At 39.6% G+C, this 21,650-nt stretch overlaps 2 protein-coding genes across 8 annotated transcripts; both read right to left on the bottom strand.

Moving 5' to 3' along the window:
• Positions 1-738: 738 nt before the first annotated feature.
• Positions 739-15,585, bottom strand: cdk11b (cyclin dependent kinase 11B). Of its 4 annotated transcripts, none has more exons than XM_077712697.1 (19): positions 15,485-15,585; positions 14,606-14,736; positions 14,364-14,503; positions 13,362-13,507; positions 13,165-13,303; positions 12,139-12,314; positions 11,160-11,282; positions 10,974-11,072; positions 10,743-10,892; positions 10,593-10,667; positions 8,882-9,096; positions 8,720-8,810; positions 7,985-8,106; positions 7,673-7,900; positions 7,459-7,566; positions 6,780-6,896; positions 4,904-5,052; positions 2,464-2,653; positions 739-1,188 (listed from the first exon to the last, which is right to left on the bottom strand). In XM_077712697.1, exons 2-19 carry the CDS (start codon positions 14,720-14,722, stop codon positions 1,096-1,098), a joined length of 2,478 nt encoding a protein of 825 aa, XP_077568823.1. In that variant the 5' UTR covers positions 14,723-14,736; positions 15,485-15,585; the 3' UTR covers positions 739-1,095. The 4 variants fall into 4 exon arrangements, with proteins under 4 accessions (XP_077568823.1, XP_077570385.1, XP_077569654.1 ...); XM_077714259.1 differs by having other exon boundaries at positions 12,139-12,275; XM_077713528.1 differs by having other exon boundaries at positions 13,380-13,507.
• Positions 15,586-16,103: 518 nt separating this feature from the next.
• rprd1b (regulation of nuclear pre-mRNA domain containing 1B) lies at positions 16,104-21,577 on the bottom strand. Of its 4 annotated transcripts, none has more exons than XM_077730453.1 (8): positions 21,551-21,577; positions 20,863-21,086; positions 19,928-20,057; positions 19,711-19,844; positions 19,427-19,551; positions 18,549-18,675; positions 18,170-18,345; positions 16,104-17,495 (listed from the first exon to the last, which is right to left on the bottom strand). In XM_077730453.1, exons 2-8 carry the CDS (start codon positions 21,011-21,013, stop codon positions 17,346-17,348), a joined length of 993 nt encoding a protein of 330 aa, XP_077586579.1. In that variant the 5' UTR covers positions 21,014-21,086; positions 21,551-21,577; the 3' UTR covers positions 16,104-17,345. The 4 variants fall into 4 exon arrangements, with proteins under 4 accessions (XP_077586579.1, XP_077586551.1, XP_077586568.1 ...); XM_077730425.1 differs by having other exon boundaries at positions 21,432-21,562; XM_077730442.1 differs by lacking the exon at positions 21,551-21,577 and adding an exon at positions 21,226-21,544.
• Between the last annotated feature and the right edge of the window lie 73 nt (positions 21,578-21,650).

The following is a 21,650-nucleotide window of genomic DNA, read 5'->3' as shown; positions in this document are numbered from 1 at the left end:
ATTCACTAATTGGTTGCAACTGATGGTGATAGACATCCAATCAATTTTGACTGGAAGCGTCTGACAGCGTTAAAATAAGATTAATCAATAAGTCACTCCAACTCAAATGACTATGCTGTCTACCTGTAGCAGTGTCCAATCAAACATTGGAATCAATATCTGTATACCAGCAAAAATACTTCTACAGTTGTTGTATTGGAACGCACATTTTCACTATTATAGGAGACTGATAGGACGAGTAAAGTTTTTTTTTAGGGTTTGGCAATAGTAGACAAACAGTGTACAACAACGTACAGACACAACTAAAAGTGCTCCTCGAAAGGGAGAACATGGGAGTGTTTTCTCTGGCCTTTGGATGTACAGTATTTGGACCTACAAGCACATGTGGAAGACCTCACACGCCTCACTTGCTTTTGCGCAGATGGTCTCGTGCCAAACACCATCAGTCACATGATCCACCAGCTGTTCCTCTTCAAGGCACCACGTGGAACATTGGGCACAAGCGCTTCACTGGCGGGAGATTGATAAAACTCAGTGTTTTTTTTTTTATAATGCGTGACATCATGTATCGAGCAGACTCGACGTTTTTTAAGGCCGTAAATCATAGAATTGATTCGATTAATTCCAACATTGAAGAGCCAGTTCATTAGAAAAAGGCTGCGTGGCGACATGACATCACCTTGGACAGAAAAAGACAGAAAGTGTCCTGCAAAATGATGTTGTATTACCAAAACCGACTAATTACAAAGAAACTTTAATGCCTTTTTTTATTTCTAGCAAAAAAAAATATATCAACTTATCATTGGCATGAACGATAAGTTCCCATCATTATTGAGACCTGTCCCAAAGTGAAAAACAAACAAAAACAATAACAACTATAAACTAAACAAACTTTTAAAATGACCATGTTGGGTATGATCAACAAAATAAAAGCGCAAAACTGAGTCTGGCAAATTTTAGAACGCGTCATAGCCACCATTCTTGCTGTGAGACAGTCCTTGCCGACAGTTTGCGCCGATCCCTGATGGATCAGCTTGGCCGTTAAGTCCAGTGACGGCGGTCCATGCGGTGCGTGCGTGCAATGTTCTGGCTGGCTCAGAATTTAAGGCTGAATCCGGGGCCTACCGCAGATGCTCCCTGGTTACTTGTGGTCAGGTGAAAGCCCGTGTCTTTTAGGTCGTCATCCCCCTGCAGAGAAGGATAAAACATGGTGGAGGGTAACGCAAAAGGGAGAATAAGAAGCCACAACAAAGAGCTAACCCAACTCTACAATGTATCCAAATCCAAACAGCTATTACAGTGAAACGTCTAATGAATTGCCACATATTTGGTGACACCCCATAAAGTCCATCAACTTAGATAGTTTTGCCTATTTTATTTGGCCGGAAATTGGAAGTAAAAAGTGTCATTTTTAATCACTTAAGCCCAGACATGGGCAAACTACGGCCCGCGGGCCACATCCGGCCCATTAGGCTTTTTAATCCGGCCCGCCAATATTGTCAAAATAATGTATTTTTTTTCCCCAAGATGGCGCCGTCACGCGGAAGACAGTGTGAGTAGCTTTGTCCACTCTTATTTGTTTTTTGTGTTTTACAGCCCCTCTTTTTTAAATTACATGTTAATATTTCTTAATACATTCCTTTTTACTTTACTTTGTACTTCATACTTTTTACTTTAATGATGAGTGATGAGTATATGTTAATACTTTAGTCCTTTTTTCTGTTTATGTTTCATATGTACTGTTAACGGATGCACTTTTTTTTATATGTATCCTATCTTGTGCTGACTCGGCCGATCTGTCAAATTTGTAAAGTCAATCTGGCCCCCGGGCCAAAAAGTTTGCCCACCCGTGCGCTAACCACTGACCTGCCGGGCGGCCCTAGTTTTATTTCATATTCATTTATTTTATTTTACCTAAAATTTGTTTCCAAGTGACTCAACAGGCAGTTACCCAATTACAACTGAACACGCTTCTCAAATCATTAATTGCTGAAAATAGTGACCCTTTGATCAGTTGGAATTAAAACCTGCACCCACGGTGGCCCTTTGTGGAATAGTTTTCCCATTCCTAGTATACATTTTCCAGATTCATTCTGGCCCTCTCCGACGTAACCATAAATCTCTTTTCTATATTTATTCCCACATTGGAGGTCATTGAATTGTGTTTAACCTTGGAGGTCTCAGTAGGCCGGGAATGGAATAAAAATCAATCCTCTAACAATTAGACATGCCATTGTGATTACGCGACATGACTTTGAGGCTGTTATTTCAAAAAGGTATAATTGCATTCAATCTAAAATGCAACTTCCTTGTGGGTAGTACCACTGCTGAAAACATTAAAGTGCGTATCATGGAAAACACGAGGAGGAACTAGGCAGACACAAAGCCCAAGCTTGTCGACTTTTAATCTATTTAACACAGGCGGATTTATGTAATGGAGAAAGTGGAGCTTAACGGCCTTACCAGTTGACTGTAGCCTAAGCCTCCCTCGGGTGGCCGAGGACTGGTGCCCCTCTTTACCCTCTGCTGCTCGCTCTTGGTGGGCCAGGTGGGGAACATTGATGGGTCGATGGGTAGTGGCGTCTCGCGGAAGTATTCGTGTTTCAGCCCCTCGTCCGAGACGATCCTCTTAGTGGGACAGTAGGTGAGGAATCTGGAAGGTGAAGAAGATCTTTGAGTTAGGCTCGGGGGTCAGGTGGGTCATGGGGGAAGGAATTTCAAGTCATTAAGACAGTGTTTTGCAACCTATTTTGAACTGCGGAACAGTTTTTGCATTGAAGAAATTTCAAGGGTCTTCACTATTGGAAAATCGGTGAATTTAAAATGTCGCCTATGTTAATAATAGTCATTCTCGTCCATTTTTTTTATCAGCAGGAATCACATAAGCCTCCAAAATTATTTCAAAATCTAAGTTTTTACACTGACTTAAATAATGTCACCAAAAGTTGATGTCTGCGGACCCTGAATAAATTCCAGTTTGAGTGCTGCAAAAATAAGTAATGTAATGTTTTTACTCGCATAATTGTATGACCTTTCTCCAAATATGAGTTAACTATCCCAATATTACGCAAAAAAATAAAACATTGTGCTCACACTGACTTCACATCGAGTTCATGGTTAGAGAAAAATAAGCAACAAAATGACTGTTTCACAACTTGAATCTTGAAATAGAATCATCTATAATTTAACGTTCATCATATTTTGGTTTTAAGCTTTTAATAGAAGAATTTTAATCTCGTTATAGCTGAATTATTTTTCTCTCTCTAATTATTACATTGTATGACTTGAAGAATGTGGTTGGGAAGGACCAAACGCCCGGTGACCAAACGTCCGGGCGACCAAACGCCCGGGCGACCAAACGCCCGGGCGACCAAACGCCCGGGCGACCAAACGTCCGGCCACCAAACGCCCGGCCACCAAACGTCCGGCCACCAAACGTCCGGCCACCAAACGTCCGTCCACCAAACGCCCGGCCACCAAACGCCCGGCCACCAAACGCCCGGCCACCAAACGTCCGGCCACCAAACGTCCGGCCACCAAACGCCCGGCCACCAAACGCCCGGCCACCAAACCCCCGGCCACCAAACGCCCGGCCACCAAACCCCCGGCCACCAAACGTCCGGCCACCAGACGTCCGGCCACCAGACGTCCGGCCACCAAACGCCCGGCCACCAAACGCCCGGCCACCAAACGCCCGGCCACCAAACGTCCGGCCACCAAACGTCCGGCCACCAAGCGTCCGGCCACCAAACGTCCGGCCAACCAAACGTCCGGGCGACCAAACATCCGGCCAGGTCTTGGGAAACACTGCACTAAGCTATCGGCAGAAATCCCTAAGTCAATGATCCCAAATCTCCATCTGTATTGGAAATCAGCATATAAATGAATGTAGACAAGGTCTTAAAAAATCAATCCTTGGTGCGCTTGCTACTTTTTAATGGAGCAGTGCACACAATTCTGACCTTCCAAAGCACTGCTGGAGTAAAAACAGTGGCAGAAAATCTGCCTAGGGGGTTCATTACATCAGGATGGGAATATTTCAGTGTGATTCTGTTACCAGGCGAACGTTAACTCCAGACTGACCTCGACTGCATTTCAAAGGCATAAAAGATTTGCAGGCGGCAGCAGCGAGCGTTAATGCAAACACAAGTAGTTGCCAACGTATATACCCTTCAACATTTATACAGCAGTCCTTTCTAAAGCTATTCAAACAAGGCTCTTTATTCTTGACCCGTTAACCTCACGTGGATGGAATAGTCAAGTCTCCTGGCTGTTACTTTACGACTAGAATGTTGCCAGATACTTCCAGTGAACTATGATCCGAAGCTTGCACAGTGCTGGCGTTTGTCTTTTAAAGGCGACTCTACGGGTGGGTGTAAATATCGGAGAATTTCTCTCTTCCTCGCAGCTGCTTAACAACATAAGACTTCTCCAGATGTATTGCACTGGAGGCCCAAAGGTCTCTTATCGAATGAATGTTTGAGCAAACATTTTCTGCTAGCAATGGAGCGTTACCATGGTGATTGCATCTGTGAAACAGAACATGAGGACAGAGGCCAGGCTCCGTACTTCTGTTGTCGTGTTTTAAGAGATGCGGCCAGAAAAGAAAGCAAAAAAAACTGGAGCCACAGAAGGAAAGAGCAACGTAAGAATAGATTAACATGAGTGATCCTTTTTTTCCTCGCTGTCAAATCCTTCTGATTGTAACCCTCGTATTTGTATGATAGTTTTGTTGGGCATTCTGACTAAAGTGAAGGTTTGACGTTGGTTTAATGATGTAAAAGTACCATAAATACCACACCAATTTGATCTTTTTCATGATCTTTGACCACAATTGAGGTTCCCAAAGCTGAAAGGTTCCACAATGAGTCAGCTTATTAAGTTATATGCTTAATAGACTCACTTGTTCATTAAGTCGAAGCCCTGGTCTGAGAGTAGAGCGCCAAAACGCTTTCGCAGGTTATTGTAGGGATATTCTGTAAAAGACATCTTCTTCACAGCCGGTAGCTCGTTGTAGCCGGGCCAGATTTTCTCGCTGGGTGACCCCAGATCCTAAAAAAAACCAACGAAACAACATATGGCACGCTTAATGGAAGAGCAGATGGATATTTACGTTTGGATGGCCTTGTAGAAAAACCTTCATCGCGGGTAATGCTTGCCCAATAATTTAGTAAGCTTGAATCGGACCAAACTTTTTCATACAACTAGGGTGGCCTTCTTGGGTTTCTTCTCTGGGGTCACAGAACTCCAGCAGCTCCACCATGTGGTGCGTTGCTGAGTTGCACTAAAAATTCACCGACCGGTCACATTATCGAACGAATAGGCCAGATATGGGCAAACTACGGCCCGTGGGCCACATCCGGCCCACTATGCCTTTTAATCCGGCCCTCCAAATAATGTTTTTTTTATCTTTTCCCCAAAATGGCGCCGTCACGTGGAAGACAGTAGCAGTAGCTCTGTCCACTCTCATTTGTTTTTCGTGTTTTACAGCCCCTCTATCGTCTTTTAAATTACATATTAATATTTCTTAAGACATTCCTTTTTACTTGACTTTGTACTTTATACTTTTTACTTAATGATGAGTGATGAGTATGTTAATACTTTAGTCCTTTTTTTCTGTTTTTGTTTCATATGTACTGTTAACGGATGCACTTTTTTATGTGTATCGTATCTTGTGCTGACCCGGCCCATCTGTCGAATTTTTTTAAGTCAATGTGGCCCCCCGGGCCGAAAAGTTTGCCCACCCTTGGAATAGGCCCTTCGTTGTCATTGCACAAGCTAATTGACAGTGAAAATGGTAAATGGGCAAAATAATACAATAAAGATATCTTAAAATATTTACCAAAAAACTAAAGAGAATGAAAATATATGTAAATATTGAGTTTGCAATAGCAGCAAGAAGGATATACCGATATACTAGGTATAGCAGTGGTCTCAAACCGGTTCCACATAGGGCTGCAGCGGGTCCTGGTTTTTGTTCCAACCGATCCAGTGCCAACATTTTAACCAATCAGGTGTCTTTAAAATAAGTAGCACCTGACTCTAATTAACTGATTGCACTTGCAAAAGGTATCCTTGTTGAGTTGGAATGAAAACCTGCACCCACTGCGGCCCTTTGAGGACCGGTTTGAGACCACTGATGTATAGTATATCGTTTTTTTTCCTTCCAGGTAATAAAAATTAAAAAAAAAACACATCTCGATGTTTTTATCATACTTTGATTGCTCTGGCCACAATATTAATATTTCTCAAACAAGTGTGACCTACATGTGAGAAGGCAAGGTCTGAAATACAATTTGTATGTATCTTATTCTCCTTATTATGATAATACAATAACTATATATATATGTTATCATAATAAGGAAAATGAATAAATTAAAAATCGATAACAGCCAAATCAATACATAGAAATACAGTGTGGTTAAAACCCCTGATAGTCCTTTAAAGTTGTTGATTTAAATGTCACAATAGTTAACTCATTGCGTGCCATTAATAACACTATACATGCAATTCATCTACACTGGTAGCGGTCATTTTTCAACGCCATTGACAGCACTAGATGTCCAATCAGTTTCGACTGGGTGGAGTGGAATTAAACATCTGGATTGGACGTCTAGTGCCATCAAGGGCGGCCAATGACTTAACATGTGACCTGACCATGCAATTTCACCAGCAAGGGCCTTCTTTTGTTTTGAATATCCAATTGAAAAAGCACTGTGACTGGCAGCCAATGAGTTCCTAATAAAGGCTTAATGTTGATTATAAATCCAACCATTTACCTTGAATATTTTATTAATTTGGTCAATTTCCGATTTTCCAGGAAAGAGAGGTTTCTGGGTGAGGAGCTCGCCAAATATGCAGCCCACAGACCACATGTCGACAGCTGTAGAGTACTCCTGCAGGAAGGAGAAAAACACAGTGGCAGTCCATAAAAACATAGCGCAGACAGTCTGCCTGGCACTTTTCTACTTGGGTCTGTCTGGACTGTGAAAGTGGATGTGCTGTGACCACCACCGGACCCCAAACCCCCACCCCCCCCAGGTCTAAATCATCTTAAGAGTCCAAATTAACTTTCCATATGCTAAGCACTTTTCACATGGTTTATAGTGGGGAATATACAATCAGCCTCAATGACACTCTTCTCAGTTAGACTTGCAGTAGTGTTTGTACAGTAGAATATTGTGCATATTACCGTATTTTCATGACCATAAAGCGGACATAAAAGTCTTACATTTTCTCCAAAATAGACCTTAAATAACCCAGTGCGCTTTATATATGGACTAATACTAAAATTGTTATCACAATAAAATAAAATAAATCAGTCAACAGGGTACAAATGTCCTTTGTGTGTTTAAAAATCAGAAATAGCACTCGTTATTGACACTGCGGCTAAAAATACGATGCACCGTATAGTCGTGAAAATACAGTATTCATTTATTTATTAATTTATTTTTTTACCTTGGCTCCGAGTAGCAGTTCTGGTGACCTGTACCATAAAGTTACAACAACAGGAGTGTATGGCTTCAGCGGGGATCCATATTCACGGGCTAAACCAAAGTCACCAACCTAAAATTTAAAAGAAAAACAAATTGTAGCAAAGTCCTGTAACAAACTGTAGTTTGAATAGACAGGGGAAACACAGTGGGATTCAGATTTGTGGCTGAAAACCCACCTTGAGGATTCCCTTATGGCTGAGTAACAGGTTGGACGTTTTCAGGTCCCGGTGGAGAATCCAGTTATCGTGAAGATGGCGGACTCCTCGAAGCAGCTGAATCATCAGAGTCTTGACTTCTCCTGGCAGAAAAGGTTGCTTCATGGTTTCCATCAGACTCTTCAAATCATGCTCTACGTAGTTCATTACAATGTAAATCTTGTCCATGTTGCTTCCGACAACTATTTCCTAGAGACAAATGAGACTTTTTAGGGCACAAATGGAAAACGGTGACATACTCCCTCTCTCCAAAAAAAAAAAAAGTCCTCTTACCCTCACTGTGACAATGTTGGGGTGTTGAGCTTTCAATATAGTATTGATTTCTCTCAATGAGGTAATAGGAAAGCCCTCCTTTTCCTTCTCCATCTTAAGCCTTTTTAAAGCTACAATTTCATCTGTGAAAAAAAGTGAATACAACTCATCCATTGCCTCATTCAAGGGGACGGGACGTTTGGTCGCCGGTCTAATGTACTTGGATTTTAAACAGTACTTAGATATTAAACTCTCTCTTAGATATTAAACTCTTAGATATTAAACTCTTAGATATTAAACTCTTAGATATTAAACTCTTAGATATTAAACTCCCTCTTAGTTATTAAACTCTCTTTCTCAGATATTAAACTCTCTCTCTTAGATATTAAACTCTCTCAGATATTAAACTCTCTCTCAGATATTACACTCTCTCTCTTAGATATTAAACGCTCTGTTAGATATTAAACTCTCTCTCTCTTAGATATTAAACTCTCTCTTAGATATTAAACTCTCTCTTAGATATTAAACTCTCTCTTAGATATTAAACTCTCTCTCTCTTAGATATTAAACTCTCTCTCTTAGATATTAAACTCTCTCTTAGAATTTAAACTCTCTCTCTCATGAATATAATTTTGAGAGCTGGCTTCAACAGTAAACTCTGTCACCATTTGACCGGCGACCAAAAGGGACCAAAAGACCGGCGACCAAACGTCCGAGCACCAAGGGAACTATCTCTGGTGGCGTTTCTCGGCATACCTGTCTTCTTGTCCTTGGCTCTGTACACCACACCATATGTTCCCTCCTCAATTCGGTTCAGGCACTGAAATTCCTCCACACTGCGACAACCCTGACATGAAAATTCAAATGATGAGAAATCAACTTCTGCATTTTAATTGGGATGTGTTTGTTAACATGTACCTGTAAAGCAGGCAAATATTTGGGAAGCTCCTTTTTCAGCTCTACAGGCGAAATAGGAGGGGAGTCGGGAACATAGTTTCCTTCGGGCGTGGGGGTCCGAGAATGCGTCTGCGATTGAGGGGTAGGATCACCGTCACCTGCGTCTTCTTCGTCCTCGTCGTCCTCCATATCCTCACCGCTTTCTTCCGTGTCGTGGTCGAAACGGGATTCGGGTACTGTTGGGGGAAGGTTTGAAGCCCAAATTATTAAGTTGCATTATCAGATTTAGACTTAAGTTAAGCATTTCCAGGGGCACTCCATTAACTCCCAGTCTATCTCGACTGGGAAAAGCTTGCTGCTAACCTTTCCAGTTAATATAGATCGGATATCTCTTAATTTTCTTAAAAATCTTAAATCAAGATTTTAAAAAATGATTTTCCTCAAAAAAAGAGTGAACATTCTGTTTAATCAAATCTACAAAAACTAAAAATAATAATAATAATACCATTGATTTAACAGAATGGTAATGTGATACAAATATTTAAAAAAAAAGATTATATTATGTACATTAAAAAAAATATATTTTTCAAATTTTGCAATAATACAAGTGTAATGTGGATAAATGTAAGACTAAAGGTCAATGTTTTTTTTCTCCCTTTTTTGTCCAGTTCTAATTACTAAAACATAAAAATTGAATTCCCTGATAGTAACAGTATTCAATTCTAAACCAATATTTTGTCCAAGGCTACCATGCATAAAAAGTTACTGCCCCAAAGAGCGGTTTGGGTGTAAAAGTGGTCTTTAAATTGAATATGCAGTATCACACCAGTGTTTTCCTAAGTGTGGAAAGTAAAGGCGTCTGTGGTCACAGAGTGAATCTGAAATTGATTACAGGCGTCCCTTGCTATGCTGAAAAACACTCAGCGGTCTGCCTTCTCATTTACATTTGGATCACAGATGTGCCCACAGCGAGCCACAGAAAGGCATTTTTTTTCAAAAACACACTGAAGTGGTGCATAATAACAACATTTTGTTACTCAAATTAATAAATTATGAGCATAAGGGCTGCATTCAGACTCCAAGCCTATAGGATTCATTCAAAAAGGCAATATTTTAGCCCTACCCCACTTTTGTTGTTCCATGCATGACTTCTTGATGTATTGTTGTTGTTGTGTGTTTTTGAATTATTTATAAATGTGAACTGTGAGTAAACGTTGGATTGGTTGTGAAGGAACACACAACGATGAACCATTTGTGAAAAGATTGAATAATTAGTGGTTAGCTATACATCACGTGTGTCAAAGTGGCGGCCCGCGGGCCAAATTTGGCCCACCACATTATTTTGTGGGGCCCAAGAAAGTAAATCATGAGTGTTGACTTTCTGTTTCAGGATCAAATTAAAATGAAGAATATAGATGTATATTAAATGTCCTGATTTTCCCCCTTTTAAATTAATAATTGTCATGTTTTAATCATTTTTTTGTGTTTTTAGTTCAAAAATCATTGTGTAAAATCTAAAAATATATTTAAAAAAAGCTAAAATAAACACTGTTTTAGATCTATAAAAAAACTGAATATTCAGGGCTTTTAATCCAGTTAATTTATTTAAAAATATATATAAATATTATATCTAAAATGGTCCAGCCCACATGAAATGGAGTTGACGTTAAAGCTGCCCGCGAAGCAACCCAAATCTGACACCATTGCTATATATGTTATATGAGTGGTTAACCTGTAGGTATGTGATTTCCATTTTCCTGCTCCTCCTCAAAGTCCCCCTCCGACTGATCGTCTTCACTCCCTTCCTCTGCAAAAGGGGGCGCTCCAACATTAAGCAATTCACCTTTCAGTCACAATGCAACAACATGAAGTGCTTGATTACCTGCACTCCGCTCAGACCTCTCTGAGCCTGTCACAGAGACAGACTCTCCCTCCTCCCCCTCTTCCTCATCATCCTCTCCTTCTTCGCCATCTGTCTTGCTACTGGACTCTCCTTCTTCTTCCCCTTCCTCTTCGGAACCCGATCTTGACGCTGGATGAAGAAAAAGATTCCTTCTCATCATCCCCTTAAAAAGGAATATTCAGATTCGTCTTGATCATTTTAATCTGTTACCGGCAGAAGACTCGGCAGAAGTGGTTTTCCTTTCGCTGTCACTAATGTCTTGAAGGTCTGCGAGGAGGTCTTGGACCTCAGGTCTCTCTTCCTTTGTTGCTGCAGGCAAATCACAAGTTACCAAGACAATGTGTCAAAATGCAGAAGAAAAAGCAATGTTGCTATTCTAGTGTGTCAAAAACTCACTATTTTTCCGTATTTCCCCGGGTTCTGTTCTCTCTCGAGGAACGTGGACAGGACTACGGCTGCGGTGACTTGGTTTGGGTTTATCGCTATAGTCATCCGGTAGCATTCGGTGCTGTGAAGGCACTGTGGATAGGATATATATATATATTTTTTTTAATAACTGAATGTTACACTACCCATTAAGTCATTGGTTTCCAGAAAAATTCTAAAATGTTCCTGTATGACCACACACAAATCTTTCTTATTATTATAACTACCGTATTTTCACGACTATAAGGCGCACTTAAAAGTCTTAAAATTTCCCCAAAATAGACAGGGCACCTTATAATACAGTGTGCTTTATATATGGAAAAAAAATTAAAATGTGACATTTATTGCGCCTTAGAGTCATGAAAATATGGTAATTATTATTATTGTAATAACTATTATTATTTTGACTGCCATAAATACAAATTTAGTTGTTTTGGTTAGTTTGACTGGATAATTAAATCATAACAGGGAAAGTGACTATCTTTGGTTGAAAAAAATAACAAAATAATAATTTAAATAAAATGCATGTCACCCACATTGTGGGTCTCATAGGCCACAATTATTTATCATTATTAGTAATAATGAATGTTTCATGTTGACACACTTCAATTTAAATAAAAAATAAATCCTGATCTGTATGGTTAGAACGAAATGAAATGAGTGTAGTGTAAAATAATTTAATAACACTATCGTGTTCATACAAATGTTGAATGTATTCATGTATAATGAGTGTGTTATTACCTTTATAAGTGATACTAAAGCAGGTGCGAATATTTGCTATTTTAAGTTAAATTAACTAAATTTACATTTTTTTGGAGAGGATGAAGATAGGCTTTTCCATGAAGTCCATTTGTACTTGTGAGAAACCCAGGCCCCAATTAGAAGTCAATTTCAATGAATTAGTCAATTCTAATTTGTAGTTTGAAAGAGTTGACGAATTACTACGAACCATCTCGTCGACTTTCTCTTTCTTTGCGGCGCTCTTCGGCCCTGCGTTCTCTATCTTTCAGGTCTCTTTGTTCTTTCTGCTGCTCTCGTAGTTTTCGATCCCGTTCCCGCTGCCGCTCCTGCTGTTCCAGACGGTCCCTGTGGTCCAAAAAAAACCCGGGAGAATCCAGTCGAGGTCTGTCCGGAACCAGAAGCCCAATTTTGTCAATATAGATTACTTTATATGTGGCAGAATAATTATTATGACAACAACATCAGCCCTAAATCATTAACACAACTGTACCAAAACTACTAAAGTAAAACATGAGCGCATTAGTCTATAAATAGCAACCAAAAATGTCAATGAAATGTAAATTTCACACAAGATTGAAAAGCTACAGACAATGTTCCCTCTAATTTTTCTTTGGTCTGGGCAGAAGGATAACCTCCCTGAGTGCACTGAGTACCAGTGTGAGTGACATCATCATTGCTCATTATGGACACACCAGTATCACACCTGGCATAAGCAGGTGCATGTCAATGTTCCCTCTAATTTCTCATGTAAAACATGCTGTAAAAATCCAAAAAACATAAGAGTGGACAGAGCTACTGTCACTGGCTGCCGCGTAGACGGCGCCATTATGGGGAAAGGGATAAAAAATAAAAAGTTTGGATTTTATTTACTGCATGCCATATGATTGCTGCTGTGCAGAAAAGACCAGAGTAGTGCGCAATTGCAGTTTGGGCTTTTCAAGGCAACCAATTTCCCTTGAATTTTCAAATTTTGATGAAAACAAAGCAAATATGACTTCATATTTCAAGTAAAACACAAAAAAAACAGAAGAGTGGACAGAGCTACTGCCACTGGCTGCCGCATAAACAGCGCCATCATGGGGAAAGGGGTAAAAAAAAAAGTTTGGATTTTATTTACTGCGCGCCATATGATTGCTGCTGCGCAGAGAAGACGAGAGTAGTGTGCATCTTAGAGGGAACATTGGCTACAGACATATCGACATACAAGACGCAACCTGTTCCTTTAAATGTTCACCTCTCTCTGCGTGAATGCACTCTGGCCTGCTCCCTTCGTTTCTGCCTCTCCCAATCCTGCCGGGCTTTGTCTTCTTCCCACTGACGCTTCCTACGATCGCGCTCCCTCTCTTTGTCCTTTCCCCGGGCATGTTTGGCCGCTGTAAAAAGATGACAACGTCAATAGACGCAAATATGCATTTTGCGGCAACAACGTACGGGATGAGATGGGAGCACCTCCTTCGGAGGAATGGCTGCGATGGCGTCGCTTGTCTTTTCTTTTCTCCTCCTTTCTGTGATGAGATTTCTCTTTCCTTGTAACCTGTTGTGGAGGCTTAATGGCTAGGGAATCGTCTTCCTCTGCTCTAAAATTGTAAAAATACAAAGAAATTGGAAAATATGAGAGAATTTCGTTACGCAAAAATATATATTTTTAATAAATAAATTATTTCTGTGTAACATCGCTCTATGCAAATATTCCACATAGGGACAGACACCTGTGCCTTGTATTTGCAGTTGTTTTTTCTGAAATTTGGTGGCATTTTAGATATATTTAGATTTTTTTTTTAAATTGGATTAAAAGAACTGGACTAAAAGACCTGATTATTATTTTTTATAGATCTAAAACAATGTTTATTTAAGCTTTTTTTAAATATATTTTTAGATTTTTTAAAATGATTTTTGAACTAAAAACAGAAGAAAATGATTAAAAATTCACAATTGTTGATTTAAAAGTAGGACAATTAGGAAATTTAATATACATCTATACTTTTCATTTTAATTTGATACTAAAACAGAAAGTCGGCACTCATCATTTACTTTCCCGGGCCACAAAAAAATGATGCGGCGGGCCAGATTTGGCCCCCCGGGCCGCCACTTTGACACATCTTGTAACTAAAATAACCAACTTAAAAATGACCCCTATTGAATTTTGGCTCTAAAAATGATTTTACATCATTAAAATGGAAATGCATAAAAATAACAAAAGCAGTTGCCATAATACTACTGGTAAACAATCTATTTTTCACAGTAGAAACTGTGTACTATGAACACTGTGGGTTTAACAGGAGACTATTAACAATCTGGGGCATATTTGTAAATGATAATAGGTAGGATTGTGTCATCAATTTGCAAAGTAGCATCCTGCATCCCAATGTATGACCAAGGGCTTGAATTGATGAAATTGATTGGTAATTTCAATGGGGCATTTGGCAAAATCACCTGTCCTCTGTGGAATCTTGACGAGTATAGGGGGAATTGCGAATTGTTATTTCCATCCTTTGATCCCGCAACTCTCCTTCCTCGGGGGCCTCTTGTTTGGCCTCGCGACCATCCGCCTGTGGAACCACGCTCTGAGAAATCTATGGGAAAGACAAAATGTAAAGAATTGACCATTTAAAATCAGTGTATGCGATGACAATATTCACAGCAATAGGGATGTTGATCCTTTGGAGATACTTTACATTTTTGGGGTGCTTGTTGTCTGTTCGCTCTTCTAATTCCTTCCTGCGCTTTTTCTCCAGTAGTATTTCATCAAGAGTTTTAACTTTCCAAGTCTCTTTATCGTCCCCCATCAGCATCCAGTCGCCACCGCCTGCAACAAAGCGATAAATTTAATTTGAATTTAACTTGTTGTATGCCATTCATGGCAATGAATGTAGAATTCATTCAAACTGGGTGTAAATTGTAGTGTTTTAATGGAGGGGCAAAGGAACAAATCAGTCTAAATTGAATTAACGTCCAACCCTGTCAATGCCCGGGCCACACAAAATGATGCGTCGGGCAGGATTTGGCCCCCGGGCCGTCAATTTGACACCTATGTTTTAGATTTTCAAAATAAAAAAACAAGTCTGCCCTATGGATAAAATGCTATATATTTTTAGCTATTTATATTGTTTTTACAGAATCCTTCGTTGAGTTATGTTTTGTATAAGAAGTCATACTTACACAATAATAACAATGTAAAAGAAATCGTCCACGATCGCCCGATAGCTCAACTATCATCATCAAAGGTTTGAAGTCACATGCTAAAGATAAACATGGATCGACTATAAAATTAAAGTAAATATACCAAAATGTCAGCGTTTTGGGGATTTCAGATCAAAATCTTGCGGAATCATTACATTGTTTTAACACGTTCAGCTAACGAACGCAAGCTAATCATTGGCACGAGCGACATTTGTCTCAAATCACACAGATTTACTTCCTGTCGGACGATGAGTAATTGCATATTTATTAGAGAAATTGTATAAATAAAGAACTGTGAGATGATCTCCCTCGTATATACACGCGATCCTCACTAAAAGTTAAAAACCTCACAGTGTAAGTAATGAATAACAAACCTAGGAATATGCTCGGCAGTCCACTGGCACACCGGAAGTGTAAAAGTTCTTCTTCTTCGTTTTGTACGACGAACAAAATGCCGACGAAGTATATCTGCGATGGCGACATCTTTTGACTTGGCATACGAGCTATTATATGACATACGTATTTTCCGTTTTGGATTTTTAAAGCTGAGATTATTTACTTAGAATTCGAATTAATTCGTTCAGTTTTCCGAGATGTTTATTCGTGTTATTAAATTATTCTTTTTGTAAATTGTTCATCTAAAAAATGATTAAAATGACAAAAATTTAATATTTTCATAGTTCAAAGGATACCAAGCGTATTATAAAAACTGTAATAATTAATAGTAAAAATAAAAAGCCCTGACCAATTTTCTAAATTATATATTTTATTTAGTTTCTTTTTAATTAATTGTTTTTCTGATATATTTTGATTTTTTAAAACATTTTGAGTACGCAATTGTATTTTTTTAGGAATTGCATTAAACATGAATCTGATTAATACATTTGGTCTTATTTAAAGGCATTTCCAATTTCGTGTTGTTCATAACAATTCTATTGTTAAGTATATGCATATCCGTTATTTTCTCTCTGGTTTTCAATACTAGAAGACATGTTTCGTTCAAATGGTTGCTGTTTATTGGCATCCATTGAAACACTTTCATTACAGAAATAAAACTATCCTACTGGTAGGACTTCAGTCTGTACAATGCAGTTCATGCAGAGAGAAATGCGGTCTGCACAATGTGAGGGCAAGTCAATGTAACTAAACATTCGGTCATTTCTTAAGTCTTTCTTGGCTTCCAGTGGCTGCAATGACATGTGTACCATTCCATACAAATACTTTTTAGTTGTCAATAGATGTCAAGAATGTGCTTGTAAAGCCCACCAAAGGATTGATTTTTTTTAAAAACAAGCACACAGACACACTTTGGTTTAGAAAAACATTGTGAAAGCTGCACGTTCATGGAATCCTGGCATCCAAAATCTTTTGTTTTTAGTTTGCTGACAAGTCAAAATAAAAGAAGCTGCACAAAACAAAACTGAAAGCATTAACTTCACTCTCACTGACCCTAAATGGTATGGCATTACAAAACGAATTAATGGGGCAGTAACAGTTTTATCTCCACTGGAGACTCAACTGGGACAGTAGAAATAGCATTATTTGTGACTTTGTAGAAAAAAACTAACTTGATAGAAGTTATTGAGATCTCGTCTTTTGAGACGAAGGTCCAAAGTAGGTTCACATCTTTTTGCGTCAAAATGACGCAATCGTTAAACATATTAAAAAATCCTTCGCCTGGCAATGGGATGAGAAAATGTGGAAAAACGGTGACATGGAAATCACATCGGTCTCGTTTTATCCATCACAAAAAAAGTCTATCCCTCCATTTAAGTTATTACAAAGAAACAAGGTAGAATGTTATCACCTGGTTGTTTAATAAGGCCAATTGGCTAATCCAGGTAACAGAAATGGTAGCGTCTACTTCTTTTGACATCCGTAAACCTTGGTCTACCAAGTCCCGCCTCCATTATTTTCAATAGACGTTTATTACAAATGCAAAATAATATTTTAAAAACAAATGGTGAAAGAGCTAACTCCAAGCTTCAAGGCGCAGAGACTAAGCAAGAAAATCCAGGCCGACAGAGTCTCTGTTGTCCCTGCAGATTTTTGCCCTTAAGCCAAACCGAACCGTTTTGTCCCCACCTCAGATTTCGGTTCCCCCGCTGGTAGGCGTTGACCTCATCGGGCTCCAGACGGCGCTGTGCACGGCCTGTGATTGTTATGCCGAAGGTGTATTTTGATAGGCGGGGTGTGGAACGACAAAAGGGGGTTTGCTAGTCTGAGTTCCGCCACTCAGTCCGTGGAGAAGAGGTCACCGGCCGAGGGCAGCGGGGCTAGACCGCCGGTTACGTTGGGAAGAAGAGACAGGTCGGGTAGACTCTGGATGTGCGACTTGAGCTCCTTCCTCACTTGAGTCACCCGGGCCAACTTCTGCTTGTATTCCTGCACACAACAGCAGCATTAAAATTCCACCCTTTTAATACCATTAACTGTCGTCAGGAACATTGCCGGGGACCCATACCACCCTAGTCAACAATCTGTTCCAGCTGCTGCCCTCTGGCAGACACTATAAGGTCTCACAAAGTACGGACAAATAGGCTTAAGGACAGTTTTTTCCCACATCCATCAGGACTCTAAACTTGCGGTAGCACGACACACAGTCCCTTCTGTGTAATAACTTCGGGGTGATGTAATATGAAAAGACGTTTGGGCGGTGATTTGCCTCCTACTGGCTGACTGAAGGTAAGTGAAAGACAGTGAGAGGTAAGTGATCTGCTCGGGGGTGATGATGTATCCAGAATGGCAGAATGCCAAATTATGAGTCTGAAAGTATCACGTATTTGGGTCTTTCGCCGAGAAAACACAACTTATGGAGAAGCACTACCAATTTCGTCATACGCAGTTTCTGGGTATGATGACAATTAGGCTTTTGTCGAGTCACTGATGATGACAAAGCCTTTGTCCGATTATTATTATTATTATTTCCAGACGTTTGTTGTTCTTCTATAAAGTGTGTTTTTGGCAAAACATCTAAAGTTCCAAAACGTTATGATTAACAATTGAAGCACTGCCACTTGGCTCAACAAAAGGTTGAGAAAAGCTTGTCATTTTCTTACTTCTAGCTTCTTTTCCCTCTCCACCAGCGCCTCTTTCTGGCCGCCAATGTAGTCAGTCAACATGCGTGCCAGTTGCCTGCGGTCCTCCAATTCCGCCGCCAAGCGACCGTTGTACTCGGCCAGCAGCAGACACGCTTCGTCCACCGTCTTGGACAGATTGTCTGCTGCCTCCTTGTCTACAATAGAACAGAAGAACAACATGGGATGACATGCAACTTGTTCTGTGAATTGCTACAGTAAAATTAAGCCGAAAATGGCTAAAACACACCATCTGTTCGCACTTTTTTGATTTATTAAAGGAAAAAAAATGACAAGATGCTTATAGAGGCTCGGACTGTGATCTTTTTCAAATAATAACACAACAAAACAATCAACTAACCAGTTATTTTTTCCAGTAGTGAGACATCTTGGACTTCCTGTGGCAATGAGGCGATTTTCTGTCGAACAGCCGCGTCGCCCGAGGCAGCATTTTCCAAGTCTTGCAGTGCTTTCACCAACTCCTCAGTCTGATTGTGGGTTACATCAACATTAAAATAGATATATTGACCACAAAACCCAATTTTGACAAATTAACCCTCTCTGTGATTTATGCCAACGTTATTGTTTTCTTGTCTCATAGGGGAGTGGCTAAAAGCGATTAAAATCTTGTCAAAGATAGCCAAGAGTTATTTACACGAGTAGCGTTTTTGCGGAAAACTATGCGAGCTCACAATATTTATACATTTAATATTATGCCAGGACATTTAGTCATTGTGCATGAAAGTACCGTATTTTCACGACTATAAAGCGCACTTAAAAGTTTTAAATTTTCTCCAAAACAGACAGTGCGCCTTATATATGGAAAAAACTGAAAACCAAAAACAAAAAACCACCACTGTCGGATCTCTTAAAAAAACACAAACGCCTGAACTGAAACAATACTGTTAAATATGCAGATGCCACCTTAGTTTTCAAAATCTTCCATCATATAGCTCCTCCCCACTGCAAGATTTTATACCCAAAATAATCCAAAACATCAACAATGACTGGCTATAGAGGTGACTGTGTAGTGAGTGCTTCATACATGGAAGTCAATAGCAATTACTGTATTTTCACGACTATAAGGCGCACTTAAAAGTCTTACATTTTCTCCAAAATAGACAGTGCATCTTATATATGGAAAAAATGTCATTCATTGAGGGTGCGCCTTATAATGCGGTGCACCTTATAGTCGTGAAAATACGGTATTAAGTGATGCATTGGAATTTGTGTTGTTACCAATTGATTAGCAGTGACGTCCATGTCGCGAGGAGAGGTGATGCATCTGTAATCGTCATCTTCTTCGTCCTCTTCCTCTTGCTGGATCTTCTGGTAAGTTCTTTTCACTGGTTTCTTTTCTTCCACTGTCGAGATCAAAGAACAGTTTCAAATATCCATACATAAACCTTACATATTGGAAGCTAGTCAAATATGCAAACTATTGAACCTAGTAACACGGTCAAATGTCTCAAAAATTTGGTGTGCTGTGTTCATAACTCGTCTATTGATTATTATTTGACAACCTATTGGCTGTGGGCTGTTGGAGTCTTCAATGGCGAGGATCAGCTGTTGAATAAAGTCGCTTCTGTAAAGGTTGCGCTCCTTCCAGATGTTCAGGAGTCTCTCCATGTGTTTTTTGCAGCTTTCGTCCACTTCACTACAAGAGTCAGTAGAGAGACACGTGTAGCTAAAGTTAAGGTTACAGTTGGGCCTTGAAATCATCCCTTGACATTAACTTACCTGGCGACATGAGAGCAGGCATCAATGAGGACCGTCTCAAAGTCTTTGGTGAATTCGGGACCTTTCTTCTTGCTGTTTTGGATGACATCGTTGGCCAGATAGAGGAACGTCAGCTTCCTGCTGATTTTAGCTGCAGAAAAACAAATGACGATTAAATTAGCTGTGGTTTGGACTGGCAGGGAATCTTAGATGGTATGGGGGGTTCTTTTGGGTGGTGAATTTTTTTGGAGTCAGGCAATGTAACTTTTCTGTGTATTACCAAAGGCATCATTTTGTAGCTGTCTACAATAGAAATAAAATTCATGTTATATTGCCTAATCGTTCAAGTAGTTTTAGTTGGATGTTTTTTAGAGGTTCTTGTCATTAGAATTCAGTAACTTTTGTTTATTAATGTTGCTACAATGTCAAAAAATAGGTCTAGTTTCAAATTAGTTTTTAAATACATTTAAAATATATGCCAATTGCAATTACATTACAACACTTTCTCAGTTTTACCCAAAATTATTTCTTTTATAACAAGTATTCCTTAGTTCACTATCCGCACATTGTTTTAGTATACATTTTTATAAACATTTCTTTATTTATTTAAAAGTCATCGAGAGAGAAGTCGAAGAAATGATTGATATTTGGGCTAATAATCTCACTTGTAGTTGACAGACATAATGAAAGAAGCATTAAATACATGTGGCTTTCAACAAAGATGAATTTGAAAGCACTACCCTAAACCCTATAATAAAAAAGACTATTTCTTATACTTTCTTATATCGTTCTCACATATTTTGTGGTGATCGTTAATATTAACAGTAAACTGGACTACTTTTGGTACATTATTTGGCAAGAATATACTGTGAATGCTATCATGGCAATGAATGGCTAATTTAAGGAGTCGACATAAAAGTAAACATCACAATTAAGAGCATGGAATCGAACATCACCTTTCTTGAGCTCTCTGTGCCACACTTTAACGATGAGGCCCGAATGTTTTCGGTGGTGGATGATCCACAAGGACAGAGTCTGGACACTTTGCTGAGAGCTGCTTAGCTCCGACAGCTTCTTCTCCAGGGCCGACTCGGAGAACGATGACATATCCGCGTGCTGGTGTGCGTCTCCTCGGGAGCAGACTCAGCACGACCCCGCTCTAAACCAACGGAGCTCCGAGCTAGTTAGGGGGGAAACCCGAAATGTCATCAAAACCAAAAAAGTTCCAATTCACGCAAGATGCTTTTACAAAAAAGGAACGTGTCCTATGGCGATCAAGTGAAATAAAACACCGTAATAACGTTATATTAGTCGCTAACCTGCTGAGATGCTGTGGGGAAAACAAACGTGCGGCTTTTAAGTGAGCTCACAAGCAGCAGTTTGCTCAATAGATTTCTGTGTTTGTTTACAGAAACAGCTAACACTTAGCCAGCTACGGCTAACTAACCTTCCGCATACTACGAGCGAGCCTACGCTTAAGATAGAATTTAAATGCCAGACTTTAGGTAATACCCGTGCATAATACCTGTTGTTAACAACACGATAAACGTCTAGGTGAAGCCGCACGGAGCTCGTATCTTTTTTTTTTTTGCTGAACTAATTGGGAAGAATGGTTAAAAAAAAAATGGCAGCTCGCACTTTCACCTCAACATGTGCGTCGCGCAGTAGTGACGTCACGGGCGTCCCCATGCCGCTCAAACAAAGTCAGACTTTTGTGTTTTCATGTCTTTATTATTGAAGACAT

The sequence above is a fragment of the Stigmatopora nigra genome, chromosome 1, assembly GCF_051989575.1.
Source record: "Stigmatopora nigra isolate UIUO_SnigA chromosome 1, RoL_Snig_1.1, whole genome shotgun sequence".
In the NCBI taxonomy this organism is placed as follows: domain Eukaryota; kingdom Metazoa; phylum Chordata; class Actinopteri; order Syngnathiformes; family Syngnathidae; genus Stigmatopora; species Stigmatopora nigra.
This window is presented reverse-complemented; position numbering and strand designations above follow the sequence as displayed.